Source organism: Pantherophis guttatus, chromosome 8 (assembly GCF_059756535.1).
Source record: "Pantherophis guttatus breed Tessera chromosome 8, ASM5975653v1, whole genome shotgun sequence".
NCBI classification, from domain to species: Eukaryota; Metazoa; Chordata; class Lepidosauria; order Squamata; family Colubridae; genus Pantherophis; species Pantherophis guttatus.
In genome coordinates this window covers 32,417,737-32,439,308 of record NC_142070.1, presented here as the reverse complement: position 1 = coordinate 32,439,308, position 21,572 = coordinate 32,417,737, and the positions used below count along the sequence as shown (strand labels likewise).

At 35.3% G+C, this 21,572-nt stretch overlaps 1 protein-coding gene across 1 annotated transcript in view; it reads right to left on the bottom strand.

Moving 5' to 3' along the window:
- SLC7A11 (solute carrier family 7 member 11) overlaps window positions 1–21,572 on the bottom strand; it is a 63,779-nt gene that overhangs the window by 1,249 nt on the left and 40,958 nt on the right. The window contains exons 7-11 of the mRNA XM_034401506.3: window positions 9,623–9,746; window positions 9,361–9,464; window positions 8,289–8,385; window positions 6,573–6,722; window positions 3,595–3,772 (exon numbers count right to left, since the gene is read on the bottom strand). Coding sequence (XP_034257397.2) covers window positions 3,595–3,772; window positions 6,573–6,722; window positions 8,289–8,385; window positions 9,361–9,464; window positions 9,623–9,746 — 653 coding nt within the window. The remainder of the gene's footprint in view (window positions 1–3,594; window positions 3,773–6,572; window positions 6,723–8,288; window positions 8,386–9,360; window positions 9,465–9,622; window positions 9,747–21,572) is intronic.

Sequence of the window (21,572 nt, the reverse complement as noted above, 5' to 3'; positions counted from 1 at the left end):
CGTATATTGCAATTTTGCATCTGTGAATGGTTTTAAAGTTGAAATAAATTGATTTATACTGCAATTTTGCATCTGTGAATGTCCCACTCAACTAGTTCATTCTCTTCCTTACTTAAAACCATTTAATTATTCCTAAAAACTATGTTTTAGAAAAATCAGGAAACCTTTTTGACCAAATTAATTTACCCTACAGAAGGGATTGATGACTATCCGTTTTTAAATAATATATCTTGAGATCAAAACCACTGATGCCTTAAGAAGGAACAAATGTTTATGGTTGCTTCATATAAGATTATTGATATCTATATATATAGTGTTTACCGAGACACCTGGTCTACCCCAACATGTGGGAGGGGGCATTCTGCTCCCTTTTGCCTTTCAGCTCCAATCCAGGAGCCCTCAAGCAGTCACATTCACGACAAACCATTTTATACCAAATTTATATTTTGCTGATAAAGAAATAAAGCGAGACTAGTATAGATCTATTTCAAGCTTTTTAGCTTTCATCAGTTAGCCATACCCTTACTTGGATTCAAACTTGGGCTTCCTGCATGTTAGGTAGTTGAATTAATCTTTTGAGCCACAAGTTCTCCTCCCTTCATCAGCTTGAACCAGGGGAAAGATTAAGTGTTTACCGAGACACCTGGTCTACCCCGACATGTGGGAGGGAGCATTCTGCTTCAAGCTGCACGCACACACACACACACACACACACACACACACACACACACACACACACATATTGTTTTCTCCTTAACTGTTAGATTGCCAAAGATGATGTCCATGAGATGGAAGCATAGCATTCTAATTACAAACTATTTTGTATAACGAATTTAAACTAGGTTTTCAGAGTCTGTGTGTTTCATTTATGGTACTTATATTTTCTCCTGCCAGGAAACAATAATAATCACAGCACTCAAAATATCGCTGCATTGAGCAGAAATCTCAAAAGTATTGTGCTTTTTACTTAAATGTAATGGTTCAACACTGGCATCCTGTGGCCAAACTGATTTATGAAACTACAACTCAACAGCTTGTGAAATTGTAACTACCTGATGAAAGAATAAAATACAAAGACTCTTCTGAGGCAGAGAGAAATAAATACAGAATCCTATAGACATAAGGTTAGATAAGTAACAGTGATTCCCAACACACAAGTTTTGTTTTATATTTCTTATGTTTATATCAATTCTTTGAAGAAAACAATACTTGTGAAGACATATACAGTAAGTAGATAAATAAAGCCATAAGGAAAAAAAAACGATGAAGATATTTTGACTATCATACAGTGATTTATTTATTGTAGGTATTGAAAACATTAAAAAGATGCAACTTTAGACATATATTTATATATAATAACTTTATACATTGATATAATTTAGTAACTATCTTTTAATTATCATTTTTGATATATGGTAAATATTCCATTTCATATTCTTGAAAAATAGCCTGTTAGCCTGTATACTCCCCTCTCTCTCTCTCTCTCTCTCTCACACACACACACACACACACGTGCAAAAACACCATTACACAGATTGTAGATTTTTCTTTCTGCAGAAGCAGCAACAACCGTGTGTGTTAAAGCATAGCTAATTAAAATTAATTGCAGCTACATTAAGGGATTTCTTTTTAGAAGAATCACAGGTACTGGGATTTTCATTAGGACTGCAATACATAGGAAGAAATGATATGGATTATACATTCCTACCCATTATAAATCTGACATTGTCCCCCAGGCCAAAATTAGCTTTGTGGTATAAAAGATTCCTAATGGTCTCAGCTGAAAATGTTTCCTAAAATTAATTGAAATGCTAGACGCTGAGATTTTCACAGGAATTTCAATTGAAAAGATAAAGCCCTTCAAGCCCAACATCCTCTTCTGTGCAGGAGTGCAAATTAAAGGATCCCTGACAGAAGACTACCTGGCTTCTGTCTCAGCCCAGGTAAAAGGAATTTACCTTTCTTGGAAACTGGCTGTATAGAGCTGACATTCTGCTCCTAAAAATTTCTTTTTAATGTTCAACTAGCATCTGTGCTCATCAACTTAAACATAATGCCATAACCTACACCAAAAAGGTCTTAACATAAAACTAGAGAGATAGTTTTGAACTAATTAAAATGTACCTGCTAAGTTTCAATTATGACCAAAGGGTCCTGCACTGAGTAAGATATATAAGCCACAGAAATCTATACTGAAATAGTCTTCTATCTTGGTGGCATTATCATGGAATTAAGAGTCCAGAAAAATTAGTACATACTTATAGATTGTCTATATCAGGGGTGTCAAACTGGATTTCTTCGAATGTCAGATCTGCATTGTAGTCCTCCTCTGGGGGCAGGAAGCAGGGGGGGAGACGGAACAGATGCTTCCTGCAGCACCCTGCTGGCCAAAATGGGGCGTGGGGGAGGCGCCATTTTCAGCATTAACGGCCTCCTGAAACACGTTACCAGCCAAAAGGGGGCGCGGGGGCACTTTTGCCGTCCATGCCTCCTACAACACTCTGCTGGCCAAAAATGGGCCACATAGAGGCCCCACATGGCCTGTGCATGGCCCATTTTCAGCCTTCCTGGCATCCAGTAGCACTCTGTCAGCCAAAAATGGGCCGTGCAGGGGCCTCACCTTTGATATTACCAGGCCAGCTCCATGGGCCAGATTTAAGAACCCAGCAGGCCGGATGTGGCCCGCAGGCCTTCAGTTTTACACCCCTGGCCTATATCTTTACTGTCAGTCTTTGGCAACCAATGTCATTGTTGTTTATAAAATCTGGAGCATTACATAAAATCATTGGACTAACTCCCAATAGTGGGTTTTGAACTCCATAAGATCTGATATTAACTATAATGGCTATCTGTACCTGACAAATCCTAGTAAGGCTGAAGTTATTTGTAGATTTATTCCTGGTGGCCAATAATACATAAAGCCACTGATATTAATTCAAAAATCAATTATATTATTAACAGGCAGAAAAGGAATTGTGAGTTTGAAGTCATAAATGTGAGGAAATCTCTGGTTTGTTCTCTACAATTCATATAAAAATAATGCATTGCTATAGACTCAAAAGAAATTTCCATACAATTATTTAGTTGTTGTCATATTATAATCTCTTATATACTTGGGAAAAGACACTATCTTTGAGAAAGTACAGAAGAATGATTACAGGAACAAATGAATTGTCTCCTTTCTCAACAAATTTTAGGAATTACCAGCCAGCATTCATATTTCATTTGATAGACACACATGAAGATGGTTTTATGGGCATAGGACAGACAACTAGAGAGCCACATTTTTTTATGGAAAGAGGATTAGAAAGGGGAATGTAGTTGTGTTCCAAATTATAAATTGTGTGATGAGTTCTATTACTAAAACCTACTCTCTGATTAAAGTAGTGCAACAATTTATCCAGTACATCAGATTAAAAAAGAAGATGACTTGTGTGATATAAGAATAGCAAAGTATGAAAAAATTAAGTTCTCTGTTGTAAAGTTATACTTTTTTTATAAAAATAACATAAAAATAAGAGTTACCTTGAGGTAAGATGGGCAGCTTATAAATAAAAATACAAAAAAAATCAGTTTTGCTTAAAATTCACTCACCTAAAAATCGCCTAAACCATGTTGGCTTCTTGTCCCAAATAATAAAGAGGTAGTAGGCAGGGACTCCTGTCATTGTAATTGCAAAACCAATGCCAGTATTAATTGGATCAGCATAAAGTGACAGTGCAACCATGAAGAGACAAGTGAAGGAAAACAGAGCAGGAATAAACAGCGGCACCTGGAAAACATTCCAAACAATTACTATTATAATCTAAATTAAATGTCAGTAATATTCAACATTCCATAACAATTAAAATATAGTGACACTCTATAACTTTGAAAAAATGTGGATATTCAGGAAGGCCAATGCAAATGCAAGTGGCTATTAAAAGAAAAGGAAATTAAATGCATTTTTATTCAACATGCATCCAAGTGGTGGTTTAATTAATAACAAGTTCTACACCATTGTCACTTTTCTTAGTGGAAGTAGTTGACGTGGTTAAAAATCAGAAGGATATCTTTAAACCGGTAAATGGTACGTCTATGTAAACAAATACTTTCAAAGCTATGCTGGCCATCAACTGCTGAATACAATTCCAGGCACTGGTAGTCATCTATAAAGCCTTCCATGATATAGGATCTAGGTATTTGCAAGACCTTCTCTTTTCAATTGTCTATTTAAGACTTGTCTGAGTTGGCATGTTCTGGATCCCATTGATTAAAGCAATGTCATCTCACGTGACTGAAAGTATTCTTTGTAGTTACATCTGCCTTTTGGAACAGCATTTGCCCTGAAATCTATATGCCTTTGACCTTGCTGTCTTTCAGGAAGGCATTTCAGACCAAGGTGTTAACACAGGGACTGAGCTAGGCAATGTGTGGCACCACTGATTGCTATGTAATTGTAACGGTTTATGTATTGTATATTTTGGTTTTTTCTTCATGGTGCAGTTCTCTTTTAATATTGTTTTGAATGAACTTAAGTCACTTACAGTCATTTATGGGTGAGCAATCTTAGAAATTGGTTAAATAAATAAAAAATAAAAGGGAATTGCATCAATTTATGAAGACCAGTTCTGTCAATGGCTATTAGTTTTGAGACTCCGTGTTATCTCTACACCTGAAGCCACAAGTTCAACGGTGTGATAGAAACAACAGTGGAAGAGAGGTTGCTTGCTCGCAAACACCACAAAGGCATCTGCATTGTGAAAAACAAAATGCTTAGTCCCATACAGTAAAGCCAATCAGATGATTTCACAAATCTGTGCAGACTGTACTTTGAGAGGCTTGTATAATTTTTTCCCAGCATTTTTTTTTTTTTTGCTTTGCTAGTCTACCATCATTTTAAATGATAATGCACAAGCAATGGCAATTAGAATGTAATATTTTAGAATTGTCTATTTGAATCAGTCTTATTATGAAACAAGATTTTCAGGGTATGGTCTATGATTTAAAACTCTTCACTATATATTGATTAACTTCCCGGCTTCCCCAAATCAATAAATAATCAGGCAAAAGACTGCCAGGTTAAATGACATTTTAGAAATGAATAACAAGTTCTGATAGCAAGGTGTGCTTGTAATATTCCATACTTCTTTATTCACAGAAATAAAAAATATTTTAAAATTAAAAAAAAAACGGAATTTATTTTAAAATAAAGCAAAACCTACAATATGTAATTAAACACTTCAGTTTTCAAGAATGATATAGTACTCCTTATTGGCAAAACAAAAACAATTTTTTAAGATTTTATTTTAGCATTTTTAATTTTTTTTAGCTTATTTTTTTATTTTTGTGTTTAGCTTTATTATTTTTATAAATAACTCAAGGCTGAAAACATACCTAATATTTCTTCCTCCTATTTTCTTCACAACAACCACCTGTAAGGTGAGTTGGACTGACAGAGAGTGATTGGCCCAAAGTATCCCAGCTGGCTTTCATGCCTATGGCAGGATTTATATTCTCTTAACTTCTAATCTTGTGATGTACCACTAGACCATTAACAATAAAATCCCAATGAACTACTGAAAATAAAACTAAAATTAAATTAAGGGGAAAATAATTCCTGTATCATGGAGCAATATAAAACAATGATCAAGATATTACTGTATCAAGTACCGTGTTTCCCCGAAAATAAGACCCTGTCTTATATTTTTTTGAAATAAGCGCTTGGTCTTATTGCCTTGTGCTCAAAAGCCCGATTTTGCTTATTATCAAGGGATGTCTTATTTTGGGGAAAACAGGGTAATATTGAGCAAAATATATTCTTTGACTGGAAGGACTGCAAGCTGTGTTCTTTAACCAACACTGAAATCGTTTAAGGTCTAGCTGTGATACATAATCCCTAAAAGAAGCAGAACCAATTCAGGCAACTGCCATTGACACAATGACTGAAGAACTGTCAATATTTTTTAACAACTGAGTTCCTCAGTTTGATGTTGAAGAATGTGGCTACATTTGCCACAAAACCTGTTTGGCTCCCAAACTTAATTTCTACCATAATTGTGTTGGACACTGTTGAAGATAAGAAAGTATTGTGCTGTTGGATTGGTGACATAAGGCCTCAGAACAGTGGTGGAATTAATTTTTTTTTACTACCAGTTCTGTGGGCATGGCTTGGTGGGCATGGTGTGGCTTGGTAAGCGTGGCTTGGTGGGCATGGCAGGGGAAGGATACTGTAAAATCTCCATTCCCACCCCACTCCAGGGGAAGGATACTGCAAAATCCCCATTCCCTCTCCACTCCTGGGGGAAGGATATTACAAAACCTCTATTTCCACTCCACTCTAGGGCCAGCCAGAGGTGGTATTTGCCGATTCTCCGAACTATTCAAAATTTCCGCTACCGGTTCTCCAGAATCTGTCAGAAACTGCTGAATCTCACCCCTGCCTCAGAAGATATTTTCAGAGACAGATAAATTCATATAAATGTATGAGCAACCAGAAAAGAGGATAATTTCACTAGGTGATCTCTTTTTAAATACAGGGCTTGGTTTGAACAAAACCTGTTTATGGAAAACAGTCATGTAACCATGGTTACCTTGAAAGGACGAGGCATATCAGGACGTTTATATCTGAGATAGATCATCCCGGCAACTGCCAATCCTATAAAAAGCCATCTGGCAAAACTGAGGAAATTCAAGAGGCTGTAGAGATCACTGGTGAAGAGCATGACCATAGTGAGTGGGTACTGAAAAACAATTTAAAAATTAAAAAGCTTCATTGGTGCACAAGTTGTTGCTTATTACATTGTATTGGATACACCATAAACCACATTGAATTTTCTCTTCCCCCCCCCATTTTACTGAGAAAAAAATCAGTTAATCCACTTCTTTGAGACACTTGTAGTTGGAGTTCTAACATTTTCTCCAAAATCTTTGCCACAGAAGGACTATTGTACACTAGACAATTGGTATCCGAAATGACTGGATATAGAGATGGCTTCACGAAGAGAAGAGCATTAGCAATCTCACTGAACTTGATCCAATCATCCCAAAGGAGACTGGCTGAGTGTGAATACCACCCATACATGATGAAACTCATACTGTCCAGCACCCAATCCAAGTCCTCAGAATTCATAAAATAAAATCGATGCCACATAAGTTTGCAAGATTCTATCTTTGTCATGTCTCATATTCTGCCCATATGGAGTCTAAACCTCAGTAAATTTGACCAATGATATTAGTGAAAAGTTGTCAAATTATTCAATGGCCTGTAGATAGCTCTTGTTTGTCACTTTCTAATAGGGAATAAATCACACTAAAATGACTCGTGAGGCACAGACTACTGATGTAAAGAACAGAAATATTTACTGGCCTAATCACCACAATATACACTTGGATGTGAGCTTGTACCCATGTCCATTTCTGATCTCTCTCCACTGACTAGAAATGAATAATTAATTTTCTAATATTATACTGTTTCTACAATGAGATGCCATACAGTGGGTATAAGAGCATCTGACCCTATTCTCTTCAGTCAATTCAGTCTCTCTTTATACAGTCATGAAAGAAGACATTTGTGCTGCAACCTGATTAACTTATACATACAGTATAAGTGCTTATTAAATTGACCAAAACTATTGTATTAGTAAAAGGTTAGAGCTATCCAGCTTGACAGGACTTTTGTTTTGTTCATTGGATTTGATAGTTGTGACAGTGAGAAAGCAGTGTGTGTTCCTCCACTTTATCCAATTGCAGGTTCTGTAATACATTTTCATTGTCATCAATAAAATTGCGGTCCTTTATCCAACGTGCCACTTCATTTCAGCATTGCAGATTGGTGATATAAAAAAGGCAGTTATATACATATGTATATAAATTACCTAGAATTAGCACCATGAGAGGAGGGGTAATGCTGTTTATCTATCACTGCTGTTTACATTTTTCTTCAAAATATTTAGAATGTAACTTCAGCTCTTCAAAGCAGCACATTAGCATATAGCCTGTTTTTAGAATTTCACTGGTCTGCCTCCTATCTAGGAAGAATCATTCCATTGAGAGTTTAACTAATCACTCTCATTCAACCTTCAAATAAAATACAGCAGTCTGATTTAAGTGCTAGCCATGAGAGTTAAGGGCAACTAGCAGAAAGTTCTTGAATACATCATCTCATTATTTATTTTCCACCCCTCCAAACATACCGAAACAGAAATAAATAACCACATTTCAAGTAGTGTTTAAGTTACATTTGAATGCTTCCGAGCAGGACCATGTTATACAGTGTTGATAAAGAGCCATTTGTTTATATGATTTACCAAAACAATGACAGCTGGTAGAGGAGTGTGCTTGCGAACATGAATCATGGAGAGAATTTCTGGAAGGTGACCCTCACGGGATGCAACGTAGAACATCCTGATGGGAAAATAAATTTGGACAGCTTTTAAAGATGCTCATTACCAAGATTAATTGAAGCAGTTCACCAGAGATGCACAATACGTTCAAAGTTATCCTCAATAGTACTATTTGTTTCTATGCAATGCAAGCATCAGAAGCTGAATTAAAGAATTTTAGAAAGCACATTTAGAAGCTTATGAAAAAAACCTTCTAAAACCTATTTTGAACCTACATCTTTGTCAGCGTTCAAAAATAGGAATAGTTTTAGCATTGCTTTATTTTACTTTTGCAGTTAATTTGTACAAGTATCAGTGAAATTGTACCAGGCAATGGGAACAATAATAATAAAAAAATCTATTTAAAATACTGTATTTTTCGGAGTATAAGACACACTTTTTTCCCTCCTAAAAGAGGCTGAAAATTTGGGTGCGTCTTGTACTCTGAATGTAGCTTTTTCAAAGCTTTGTTTCAGACTAATGAGGTGCTAACGTCTGAAGCGATCTCTGTTGTTTGCCTGCTTTTCTCATTGCTTCTCTCTCCAAAGATCAGTTGTGCTTTAGAAGCTGTTATTTATCACCAAGCAGGAAATAAAAACCAGCAAACTAATGTGCTGAAGCTGACCAGACTATGGATGCTAGCCAGATGAATACCTGGTAGACAGATTTTTTTTCCTATTTTCCTCCCAAAAAACTAAGCTGCGTCTTATACTCTGGTGTGTCTTATACTCTGAAAAATATGGTAGATTTTCTGCAATATTATACATTGTTCTATTGCTTTCACTCATTTTACTATTAGACTGTGTTCAATGTCAGCTAAAAACTAAAGGAAAAGTACAATATTTTCTCTGTATTTATTCAATTATTAGACTGTCAGTGGTATTTACATATGAAGAAATAAATCTAGTAAGTATGCATGTGTGTATATGAATATACAGTATATTTCTATGTTCCATTCACTTGTATTTTACCTTTCATTAGCAAAAGAATAACTTACCTTGATACTGCAAATATACCACCATTCATAGATCCAAAGCAAGAAAGTGCAACAAAAATAGGAACAGCTAAGGAAAAATTTCCCAGTAGACGTTCAGAAAAAGTCTAACCAAAAAAACAGAAAACATTACTAATATATATATATTCTTTAATATAAAAATATAGATCCTATAAATTCAGTTCTTCCCTTATAGTCAAAGGATTCATTTTCAATATATTATAACGTTCCCTAATTTCCTATATGCATTTTTACCACTACTTACCACTGCCACTGCCTTGGAGATTAGCATATCCTCGGGGCTGAGAGTTGTAAAATAGGCCACGTTAGTTAAGACGTAGCCAAGTGTGACAATAACCATTGATGAGCAAATGGCAAGTGGCACATTTCTGAAAAACAGAAAGGAACTGAGCATTATCCATCTGCACATAAAATTAAATCAATTTGGTTAGGAAATATATATGATTCATGCTATATTGTTTTCATTGTAACTACTGCTTTTATACATAAGATAAATCTTGTTACATGAAACCTGATTGCTTACAATATTATACCTCAGGTCAGAGTAACTTATCTCTTGCATTATAAATAATTGCTAACTGGGTAAATTGCAAACAGTAGGCAAGTTCTGTCCCATCCCTGTTTGCAAAGTGAATAATGATGCCTCCATTGCTTACATTAAAAAAAAAAAAAAGAACTATTTTAAGCCAATATTGTAAGCAAGCTTTATTAGCCAAGGCATTTACTATTCAAACATATGCTGAAATGCTGAAAGTTGAATTTATCCTCTCCACTTTCTAATTTCCAGTTGCATGGAATTTGTTTGAGTCAGTGGGATACACTATATTCTGAGCCATTCTGGAGAATTATCATCAAATTGTAACTTAACATATATTCTGAGATCAGTGTGGATCACTGGTTTTTCTTAGGCAAAAGAGTGATGGGTGGAAATCTAGATAATCCAAGATAGATTGTCACCACAAATCTGAATATAACCTATTCAAATAAGGAATTACAATTTGACACGTTCTTTTGTGATCATCAGTATCTCACAGGTAGATATTACAAGACACTATTATCTTAAGAGACAAAAGGGAATGTAACTGGGAATGTTTCCAAACAAATAGAATCCTAGCCTTTTATTTTTGAAATGAATAAATTAATTTCATATATGAAATTATTGAAAGAAAGGTAAATGTATTCTTTAAATACATTTAAAGAAACATTTTTAGACATAGCATGCCCCATTTTAATGGCTAAGAAGAGTGACAATGATATTTAAAAAACAGGGTGATATCAATCAACCATTAGATCTTTTCTTTAGTCTTGCAATTCACCAAATTCTCAGTCAGTGTTGTCTTGCTTCATAGTACATTTTGGGGTTTATATTTCACACACACCTGGTTGTAGTGAGTCACCCTACCAAATACCATAATTAAAACTTAATTATTACGATTCACACCACAAGTGCTAGCCTTTAATAATGGCATAATTACACCGATTAGAATTGTTAAATTACAATCTGATTGAGAGAGCAGAGAAACAAATGCTGTACCTCCTTACTTGTCCTAACTGGTAATTTTTCCCTTCTTCATCCTACTTGCTGTAATAAAATTCTAGCTAAATCCAGCAGGAGATGAAAAAGGATAAACAGCTGAAGGGATTGATACATAGGATAGTTTTTGTACCCTAGATAGCGTGGGGAGATAGGGTGAGGTATGAGAGTGGAAAGGCTGATAGATAGGGTAGCCTAACCCTAACCCAGTTTCCTCAGAGATTAGAACAATCATAACAAGATTATTCCATCATTTTCAGGTGTAGGCTTTTTGAGTGAGTAGTAAATATTCACTTGCCTGGAAAATACTCTTTGGAGATCTCACAACAAATCCAATACAATGTCTTGAAATATTTCACTTGAAAAAAGACAAGAGAAAAATGGCTATAAAATATCTTTTTACTCCATTAGTTAAAAGTTAGCCTCCTCTTCAAGAGAGTCCAGATTCAAGAATCACCTTTTTCCTGGATATTGGGCAAGCAGTAGCAAGAACAAAGAAAAAAGGATATGCTGCCGCTATCCAGTTTAGTACTTAATAACATTGCTATTTATCTATGGAGATTCTCAGTCATCCAGGTCATGGTTGTCCCAAAGGTGCTTTTTTCAAGATGCAGCTGGACTTTCTGGTTTTTCTTTCTTTTCTTTTCTTTCTTTTCTTTGGAGACATTTTGCTTCTCATCCAAGAAGCTTCATCTTCACTTCAGAAAAGTGAAACGTTTTCAAAGAAAAATCAAAGACTCCAGCTGCCTCTTGAAAAAGCACCTTTGAGATTGCTATTTATCATCACTCTCATCCAGTAAATTTACTAAGGCTTTGGAAATGAGTGGCACTATTTCCACTTTAAAAGGCCTAACACATCCCAGATATTAACAGGCATCAAGCTGGTCACATATATCCCAATTCCAAAGTAGCACTCCAGATAAATGCTACACTGAGATAAGCCCAAAGACATTTAAGTATTTAGCTTTCACAGCTAAATACTTTTTCTGTCCATATGCTATCACTAAACTTGTCCATCTTCAAGACACATGTCTACTGATCATTTGATAGCAATAGCCACCTAAAGTTTACTAAGGCTATCCTTTTAGCTTCATTATCACAGGCCCTGTGCTCTGCCTTGATAGTATTTTTAAAAAATCCAAGGCATCTCTTATATATAAATTAATGTACTCTTTTATAAAACCAAATATGAATATATAAGCCAACCAGTGAGAAAGCATTCTTAAGCCTATATGTATCTGGCAGGTGAAATACTGTCATATTATGCTAAGCTGCATGTCCCTTTGAGGACAATAAAAATAATAATGATAAAAATAAATTGCTGCTCTACACTGTCATGCATACAGCCAAGATATCATAAATGAAATTAGGACTGGACAAATGTGTCACTATCAAACAGGAAAAATAGTGAAAAACTGTAGGAATCAAAATGCCCTTTGGAAATAACATTGAGAGTCTGGATGAAGAAGATCACTACAAATACATAGATATCCTTTAAACTGACAACATCAAGCACACTGAAGTCAAGAAAAGGGTTAGAAATGAATGCATCATCATGAGAGTAAAGATGATCTAAAAGTTCAAACTCAATGCAGGAAATATGATCAAGGCAATTAACACTTGGGCAATTCCTGTCATTAGATACACTACTAGAATAGAAAGCAGAACTAAAAGCACAGGATAGGCAAACCAGAAAAATAATGACAATGAATCATGCCCTTCGTCTACGTAGTGATGTTGATAGACCCTACTTGCCAAGGAAAATAGGTGGGCACAGAATGTTGCAAGTATATCAGAGAGTTGCAAAAGTAAAAAAGGCATTGGAAAAATATCTGATGGGTAGTGAAGGCAATGCACTGAAGCTAGTATACCAGGAAAGTGTTTGTGGTCTGCCAGCAGCCTGCAGAGCTGGCAGCGGAGTCGGACAGTAAGAAGGCTGGGGAGGAACATGGGCCAGTCCTAGAGTCTGGGGAAGATTCTGACGAGGGCTCTGCATCGGAAGCAGAGATGGGGCCAGGGCCATCTGGGAGTTATGCATGGACTCCGGAGCCTCCAGAGTCAGACATCAGAGAGGCAGAGGAACAGGAGGAGCCTGTTCCTAGTGCACGCATGCGCAGGACTGCCAGAAGGCGAGAACAGTTAAAACTAGAGGGATGACTCAGGAGTAAGGCCTGGAGATGATTGGCCCCTCCCATAAGGCTTAAAAGAGGAGCAAAGGCACGTCGGCCCTTTGCAGGAAAGCAACATTGTTAATTCTGTTCCCAGTCAGCATCTCTGTTTGATTCTGGACTCCGTGTGGCTTTGCCAAGTAGGTCTTTGGCAGCGTGTCAAGGGAGATAAAGGTTGGTGATTATCCCGAAGGACTTTTTGCAACTAATTGGGACTCACTTGTGAATGAATGTAATTCACAGCTGTTGCAATAAAAGAGGTTTTTGGGACTACTCGTGTGTTTTAATGACTCAGGCAGCCTAGGTCACAACAGAAGGTTTACTGAGTACTGAAAAAACCAAACAGGCCTACATGAAAAACCAAACAGAGAACAGAAAACAGACAAAGGGAGAACAGAAAGGGAAGACAAAGTATTATTTGGCCAGTACATTAAATTTTAAAAAAATGGCAAAGCAGAAAATAACAAGGTCTGTCAATGGCTAAGAGCAGGAAAACTGTAGAAAGAAACAGAGGTATCAATTCAAATGCATATTAAAGCTAAACGAGGCCAAGCCTTAAGAACAAATGCATACAAAGCCAGAATTGAGAAGACAGTGACAGACAGCAAGTGCTGCCTCTAAAAAGATGCTGAAGAAACAGTGGACCGCCTGGTTAGCTGCTGCAAAAAGATTGCACAGACTGACTACAAACAACAGCACAACTAAATAGCAACAATGCAAGAAATATCATTTGCCTGCAAGCAAGAATTGGTAGGACCATAAAATATAGAAAATAAATAAGCTAAAGTACTCTGGGACTTTAGAATTCAAACTGACAGGTATCTGCCACATTATACCTCAGATTTAACAATTATCGATAAGAAAGACAAAAAAAAGTCTGGGTCGTGGATGTGACAGTACTTGGAGATGGCAGAATAGAAAAGAAAGTGCTGGAGGACAAAATACAAAGACCTGCAAATAGATGTCTATAGAGATTCTCAGTCATCCAGGTCATGGTTGTCCCAAAGGTGCTTTTTCAAGAGACAACTGAACTTTCTTGTTTTTCTTTGAAGACATTTTGTTTCTCATCCAAGAAGCTTCTTCAGCTGACTGGATGGTGGGAAATGGAAGGATTTATACTCCTTACAGACAACTTGTCATCTGAAATCTTTTAGAGAGTCATTGAGAACATCATCTATCTGCAGTCTACAACACAGTCCTTTCAACAGTTTGGAGAAGGCTCCACAGCCATTTGCACTACTTCAAGTGACCCTCAAGACACAGATAAACCTCCAGGTGGCCTCAACAAGTCTCTAAAAGAATGCAAATAACCATCTGTCTGCAAGGAGTATGAATCCATTTCAGAGCTGAAGAAGCTTCTTGGATGAGAAGTGAAATGTCTTCAAAGAAAAACAAGACAGTCCAGTTGCCTCTTGTAAAAGCACCTTTGGGACCTATAGAAAGTCTGTGGAAATAGAAAGCAAAGGTAGTAACAATAGCAATAAACGTCTTGGATGCAATCCCAAAACAACTGGAGCATTACTTGTACACCACTGGCATTGACAAAAACAACACCAGTCAATTGCAAAAGGCAGCTTTATTCTGAACACCTAAGACAATACTTTTAATATCATCAAATATCCATATCTGCCTATTCCAGGTCCTTTGGAAGGACTTGATAGGTGGATAAAAATGCTAAATCCAGTCGGAACATCTGGCTGCCTATGTGACAAACTATAATAGTAATAATAATAAAAACTAGCAGATACTATTCATTACCTTGCTGAAAGCTTGGAACTCTCCATGATCCTAGAAGCCTGAAGCAGAATAAGAGGTTTTCTGTCATCCCCCCAAGTACAATTGGCCCCTTAGGGAACTGCAATCCATTAGCATGTAACACCAGCAAGTGTTACTTGTTAGTTGATGGCTTGCAGTGACAAGAGTTCACATAGAGGGGAAAAAACACCGTATGAAATATCTGGTTTAATGATTCCAGCAATAAGCTATTCAATCCATATCCATTTTTAACCAAAAAATTAGATTTTCTGCTATCACTGTGCAGCACATAAGCCCACAGTTCACACCTTTTGCTACATTGCCATCTAACACTTTGAAACAGAAACACAATTTCGTTCTCTGAGGCAGTAAATTAGGTTTTTTGCTATAAATTAATTGGCACATATAAACTTCATGTATTGATATGGCTATTGCAACTGAGAAACCCTTTTCTATTGAATGACTCCTAAATTAATTATTCATAAAGTCATGTTTGAAAATGGAAAAAATCCAAAATACATAGTAAGAAAGAGACCTGTATTTTATTATTATTAAAAATTGAACATATTTTCTAAGCTATAAAAAAAAGCTGATGAAGAAGAAAGGTAGAAAAAAAATTATAAGGTTGAAGAAGGATATATGGAATTTTCTTTATAAAACGTGGAAAGACTGAAAAGTTAGGATTATCAAACTGAAAGTCCAAGTCAAGAAAAGGTAACTGTTATTTAGTCCACTGATTTCAATGTGATTTGCAATTATTTTCTACTTAAATACACTGAAGTTTCCAAAAGCCTTAATGTATGCTTCTTTTCTGTAGTAATTTCCTCATTTGCACATTTTTTTCTTATTTCTTAGATGTACAGTAGTGGCCAAAATTGTGGAAACCTTTTGTGAAAAATGTATTCTTGAGATTTGATGACTAATAACACCACTTTTCTTTGGAGTTTCAAATTAATCATACTCTACTGCTGGAATGGCCTGGGAATAGCCCAGTCCTTAACCCAATTGAAAATCTATGGAGCCGACTAAAGAAACTTGTTAGTCAGAAGTGACCCAGCAATAAAACCCAGTTAATAGAAGCAATCATTCAATCTTGGTTTCACATTATAACAGCTGCAGAACTAAAAGACTTGCTTCACTCCATGGGAAGACGTTGTAAGGCCGTAATTCATGCTAACAACTACCCTGTTTCCCCAAAATAAGACATCTCCTGATAATAAGCCCAATCGGGCTTTTGAGCACGTGGCAATAAGGCCAAGCACTTATTTCAGGGCACAAAAAATATAAGACAGGATCTTATTTTCGGGGAAACACAGTCAGTATTAACTGACATGGTGATAATTTTTGTATAACTCGTTTTTTCTATGTGTTTCACTTTTCTTCTTTATACTGTAAATTTTAATAGCAAATCCTTCATAAAAGTTATTGCATTACATTCTTGATTAAATTGTTTTTCCATTGATATATAATTCTATGGTACTACTCAAAAAAAAAACACAGTGGTATTATTTGCTAGTTTTAGAAAATACACTTTTCCAAAAAGGTTTCCTCAATTTTGGTCACTACTGTATATGCCACAATTATGTTTGTATAAGCATTACATATATATTTTTCATATGAGAAATGTATTGAGAAATCATCATGGCCTTATACAATATTTTTTCAAGGACAGAACCCCTAGCCTCAACCTTTGTGTCATATACAGGGAGTCCTTGACTTGAGCCCCAAATTTCTGTTTTTAAGTGAAATATTTGTTGAGTTTTATGATCTTGCTTGCAACAGTTGTTAAGTGAATCATGGCAGTTGTTAAGTGACTAATATGGTTGCTAAATGAATCCGGTTTTTCCATTGACTTTGCTGGTCAGAAGGTTGCAAAAAAGGATCACATGACTCTGGGACATTGTAACTATCTTAAATATGTGTCAGCTGCCAGGGGTCTGGATTTTGGTCATGTGTCCATAAGGATGCTGTAACGGTTGTAAGTGTGAAAAACAGTCATAAATCACTTTTTTCAGTGCCATTATAACTTTTAACAGTCACTAAATAAACTGTTGCAAGTCGAAGACTACCTGCATAGAATGTTCCTTGATATCCATGCTAAATATCTGCCAGGGATCCCCTACAGCTCAACAAATGTTAATAGATAAGGACTGCACAATTTAGAAGCCAACCTTTCGATCGACAAGCTCAGCGTCTTAGCCACTGCACCACCATGTGCTCATGTGTAGGAGTTGCTATAAAGTATTAGCCTGGGTTTTTTGAGATTAGTTGAAAGTTGAACTTCTCCTGAATTTGTGATTCATATATGATGACTCAACTGTAACTTAGAAAGCCAAATATGAAACAAACACAAGCCACTATCATTGTTTCAAAGCACTGCAAGATAAAATCCAGAAGACAACCAATACATTAATAATACATTTCCCAAGTCTGTTATATAGCATAAACATCTGCCACTTGTTATTAGGAGATATACTTCAAGAATCATCTCTCACCAGTGTTTGCAAAATATCCTGCATTTTAAGATAATTGAAATATGGAAAACATACAAACAATATGTATTATTTTGTACTGTCATCAATACTGTAAACAACTACCTGCAGAAACCCTAACGTCAACAAGAAGATTAAGAGTTGAAGGAAAACAATAACCTCTGAGTTCTGATTTGCTTCGGTGTATTAGTTGGGATCATGACAGTCTGTGCATATTGTTTTATTTATTTATTTTATTTTTTATTTTGTCAAGTACATATTAGATAATATATATAAGTATAAGCATGAATCGAATACATAAAATGAATACAATTAAAGGGAACATTAGGACAGGGACAGTAGGCATGCTGGTGCTCTTATGCATGTCTCTTACAGACCTCTTAGCAATGGGTAAGGTCAACGGTAGACAGTCTTAGGTTAAAGTTTTGTGGGTTTTTGGATGAGACCACAGAGTCTGGTAGTGCATTCCAGGCATAAACCACTCTGTTACCAAAGTCATATTTTCTGCAATCGAGTTTGAAGCGGTTCACTTTAAATTTGTATCTATTGTGTGCTTGTGTATTGTTGTGGTTGAAGTTGAAGTAGTCATTGACAGGTAGGATATTGTAGCAGATGATTTTATGAGCTATGCTTAGGTCATACCGAAGGCGGCATAGTTCTAAATTTTCTAAACCCAGAATTTCAAGTCTGGTGGCAAAGGTATTTTGTTGCAAGCAGAGGAGTGGAGGACTCTTCTTGTGAAATGTTTTGTAATATTGTAAATCCTTAGAGTTATCTTATAGATGTAATCCATCTCATAGGTAACAAATTAGGCTCATTCCAGCTAATATTAATACTGTATAAACCATATAACCATATAATAAATTTTAATAATGACATTGCATAATTATGCAATCAATATTAGCTACAATATCATCAGCATATAAAAGTGTTTATTTTCATTTTTAAGTGCCTTTAATATCTTGACACACTCTAAGAAAGAAACCAATGACAGAAACACCAAAATGAAAATTAACAGAAACAAAGCATTATCAGGCTTTTGAGTTAGATCCAGACTGGGAAACCAAGGTTATAAATACTAGTATACTTTTTTATTATAATATTACAGTAACAAGTAATCTTGCAGGAATGTGTCTCCCTCTTTTACCTTGAATAAAAGTAGGGAAGGTCAAGTCTGAGATGTTTTCTAACATTACATTTCTGCCTTGACTCAAATATTTTTCTTCATGCATGAGGCTTGGTGTTCTTCCTCTAAGAACTTCTTTATTGGGTAGATCATATTGGCTCAGTCAAGTGGAAAACCAACTCTAAATGTTTCCTGTGGTTTCAGTATAATTAAAATAGAAAATAACTCCCTCCCCAAAAGTTACAGGTCACATTTGCCAATTAGGTTAATTGGTGGGCTTTCCAGGCACTCCTCCCCGTCTCTATCCATCACCTGTAGAGATGACTTTGGTTCCCACAAGAAAGTTATGTGTTTTGCCTAGCAACATATTTCATCCTCCTTCCCCCTCCCTATGTGTGGCAACTGAGGAGTCTCTATCCACCACCTGTAGAGATGACTTTGGTTCCCACAAGAAAGTTATGTGTTTTGCCTAGCAGCATATTTCATCCTCCTTCCCCCTCCCTCTGTGTGGCAACTGAGGAATAGAAAAATGGGTTCTGGCAGGTTCAATTCAAAGTTGACATAGACTTCATAAAGTACCTAGGTTTATTCTTTTCTAGAATATACCAAGTATGTTGAATTAAATATGTTTAAACAAACAGGTGAAATTTCAGTAGATATATGTCAATGTCTATACCTTCCATTAAGTATTTGAGGCACAATTAAGATTATCAAAATGAACTTTTCCTCAAGAGTAATGTCATATTATAAGAGGAAATCCAATGTAAATTCCAATTAGATGTTTTACACAGATAGGTAAGTTAATGAGAAAATTTTTATAGCTGGCTAAAGCCTCTAGAATAACTGTGGCCAAATTGAGGTTACTTTACAATGATGATAACTGCAGTCTACAAATTTTTGGCTGTATCACTAGATTTTTAACATTTTTATTAGATTCCTTATTATTATTCCTCCTTTTGGGCCCATTTGGTGAAACAAGTGTGTAACATGTCTAAGTCTTGAAAAATGTGAGAGTCCAGGTGTACTAAGAAGAGATTTTAATTTCCAGCTTTGAAAGTTGCAAGGCACGTTTGCTTATTAATAGATAAGCAGTTATCTTTTAATGCCATATCACCTGATAAACTGATGCTGAAGGATAAAACAAATACACAAATGTAAAATCAGTGAAGACGTTTCATTGGAATGCTTGGATTAGACAAGGCATCAACATTCTAAATCAATTAAGTTTTAAGTTTTTGGCGGATTTTATCCTGAATCTGACTTACTTACAAAATCAGCTTTGACTATATATAATTGAAACATGCAATATGGCCCAGACATAGCAACCAATCATTTTGGAAATGTTATTCTGAGTCATTCTTGAGATGATTACAGACTAAAATAAAATGAACTCCTCCATGTGTGCATCTCACTCCCTTCCTTTCCATCTTTGTAAATTTTAAACCACTTTTTAATATTACTACTTATTGTTTTAGTGCTTCATATTATGAACTTAATCTATTGTAAACTGCCTAGAATATCCTAGATGGGTGAGATGGGTGACATATAAGTTTAATAAATGAATAAACAAACTTCCAGCATGCCTTCAATTTTAGGATTTTTATCAAATGTAATTCTTAAATAGAAATCCACAGTTCAATTTTATAAGTAAAAAGTAAAATCACACTATTAACTGTATATTGAATTGTGGAATGAAGTATTGGAATATCTAGTTTTGGAAATCAGTGGATCTAGGTATTAAGGAATATGAAACAGACATGGAAGTAATTCATCCAATAATATTATTCTGAGTTTAGCAAATCCTCTCAGATAGCATTTAAACATTGTTAAAAATTAAGTTCTTCTTTATGATGGAATATAATGTTCTAATAATGTGGTGTTGTCCAGTAATAGCCCTATTTGAATTTCAAAACACTACATAAATCAATAGAATTCTGGGAGGAAATATTATAGTTAAGAATCTTGTGATTTTGCATGATATTGCTAAACATGGAATTTTTCATTTCATAAAGAACTTTGCTGCATCAAACCTAGAATATGACAAACAGGATAAATGTACATAACTAGAAATGAATTTATTTCAAGTAATGGATCTAGGATATGAGGTTTTTTTTTTTTTAAAGTCTCTATGCCTAAAAATGAAATGATGCTGCAGTATGTTTCTATACGGCCTAGATTTAATGTTAAGCTTCAGTTAGTACTATGTTGTTATCTATATTTGTTATACAGATCTTTTTCTATTAATTAGGGTTTTTTCCCTTATTTTTAGTTTATATTTATCATAATTATATAGCTTCTTTTTCCTTCATCATGTATAATCATTGTACAACTTTCAGTTGGTGTTGAAGGTCTTTTTCGTTTGTTAGGAAAAGTGAATATTGTAATAAATGTTAATGTTATTTGAGAAGAGATTAACATAATTTAAATATGTTTTGGAACTCTTTGTAATCGAGAGGATCAAACAATTCCTCAATGTGGCTGTTCATTAAGTTAGATCTCATTAGCTTCCAGTTATCTGTTTGTATTATTGTGCAGCAGCTGCTGTGTAAAGTATAAAGTCCCTGAATGAGATGCAACCTCAGACATTGCACAGGATACAAATAGATGGGGAGTTGCCAATGTAACTGCCTTTATTGCCTTTTATAGAAAAAGCTAACATTCAACATTTGAGAAGATGTCCTCTTCCAGGAAAAGAAATGACAACATTCAGTGTTTCTCTCCCCCAAATTCTCTATCCACAAATAGAATGAGAATTTGGGGAAGCCAACCCACAGAGAACCACACATATTGCTAATTATCACAATATTTAAGTGTTGTTCCTGCATATTCTTGCCTCCAAATGCTAACAAAAAAGTAGTAGCTTTTTAATCATTAAATACAATGATTTTATTCCCTAATTTTAATTTTTATCTGATTACTCATTAAAAATAATTAAAACATTCTCTCAAATCTAAATAAAACAAATCCAGAATAAACTGAGACAATATCATTTAAATTTTCCAGTAATGCCCAAAAGTTAATATCACTATCAAATTTTATCAGCTGGTAAATTTCTAATGCTCTTGTCATACAATTACAGTACAATGACAAAAAGATAAATCACGTTTCCATTATTCTTT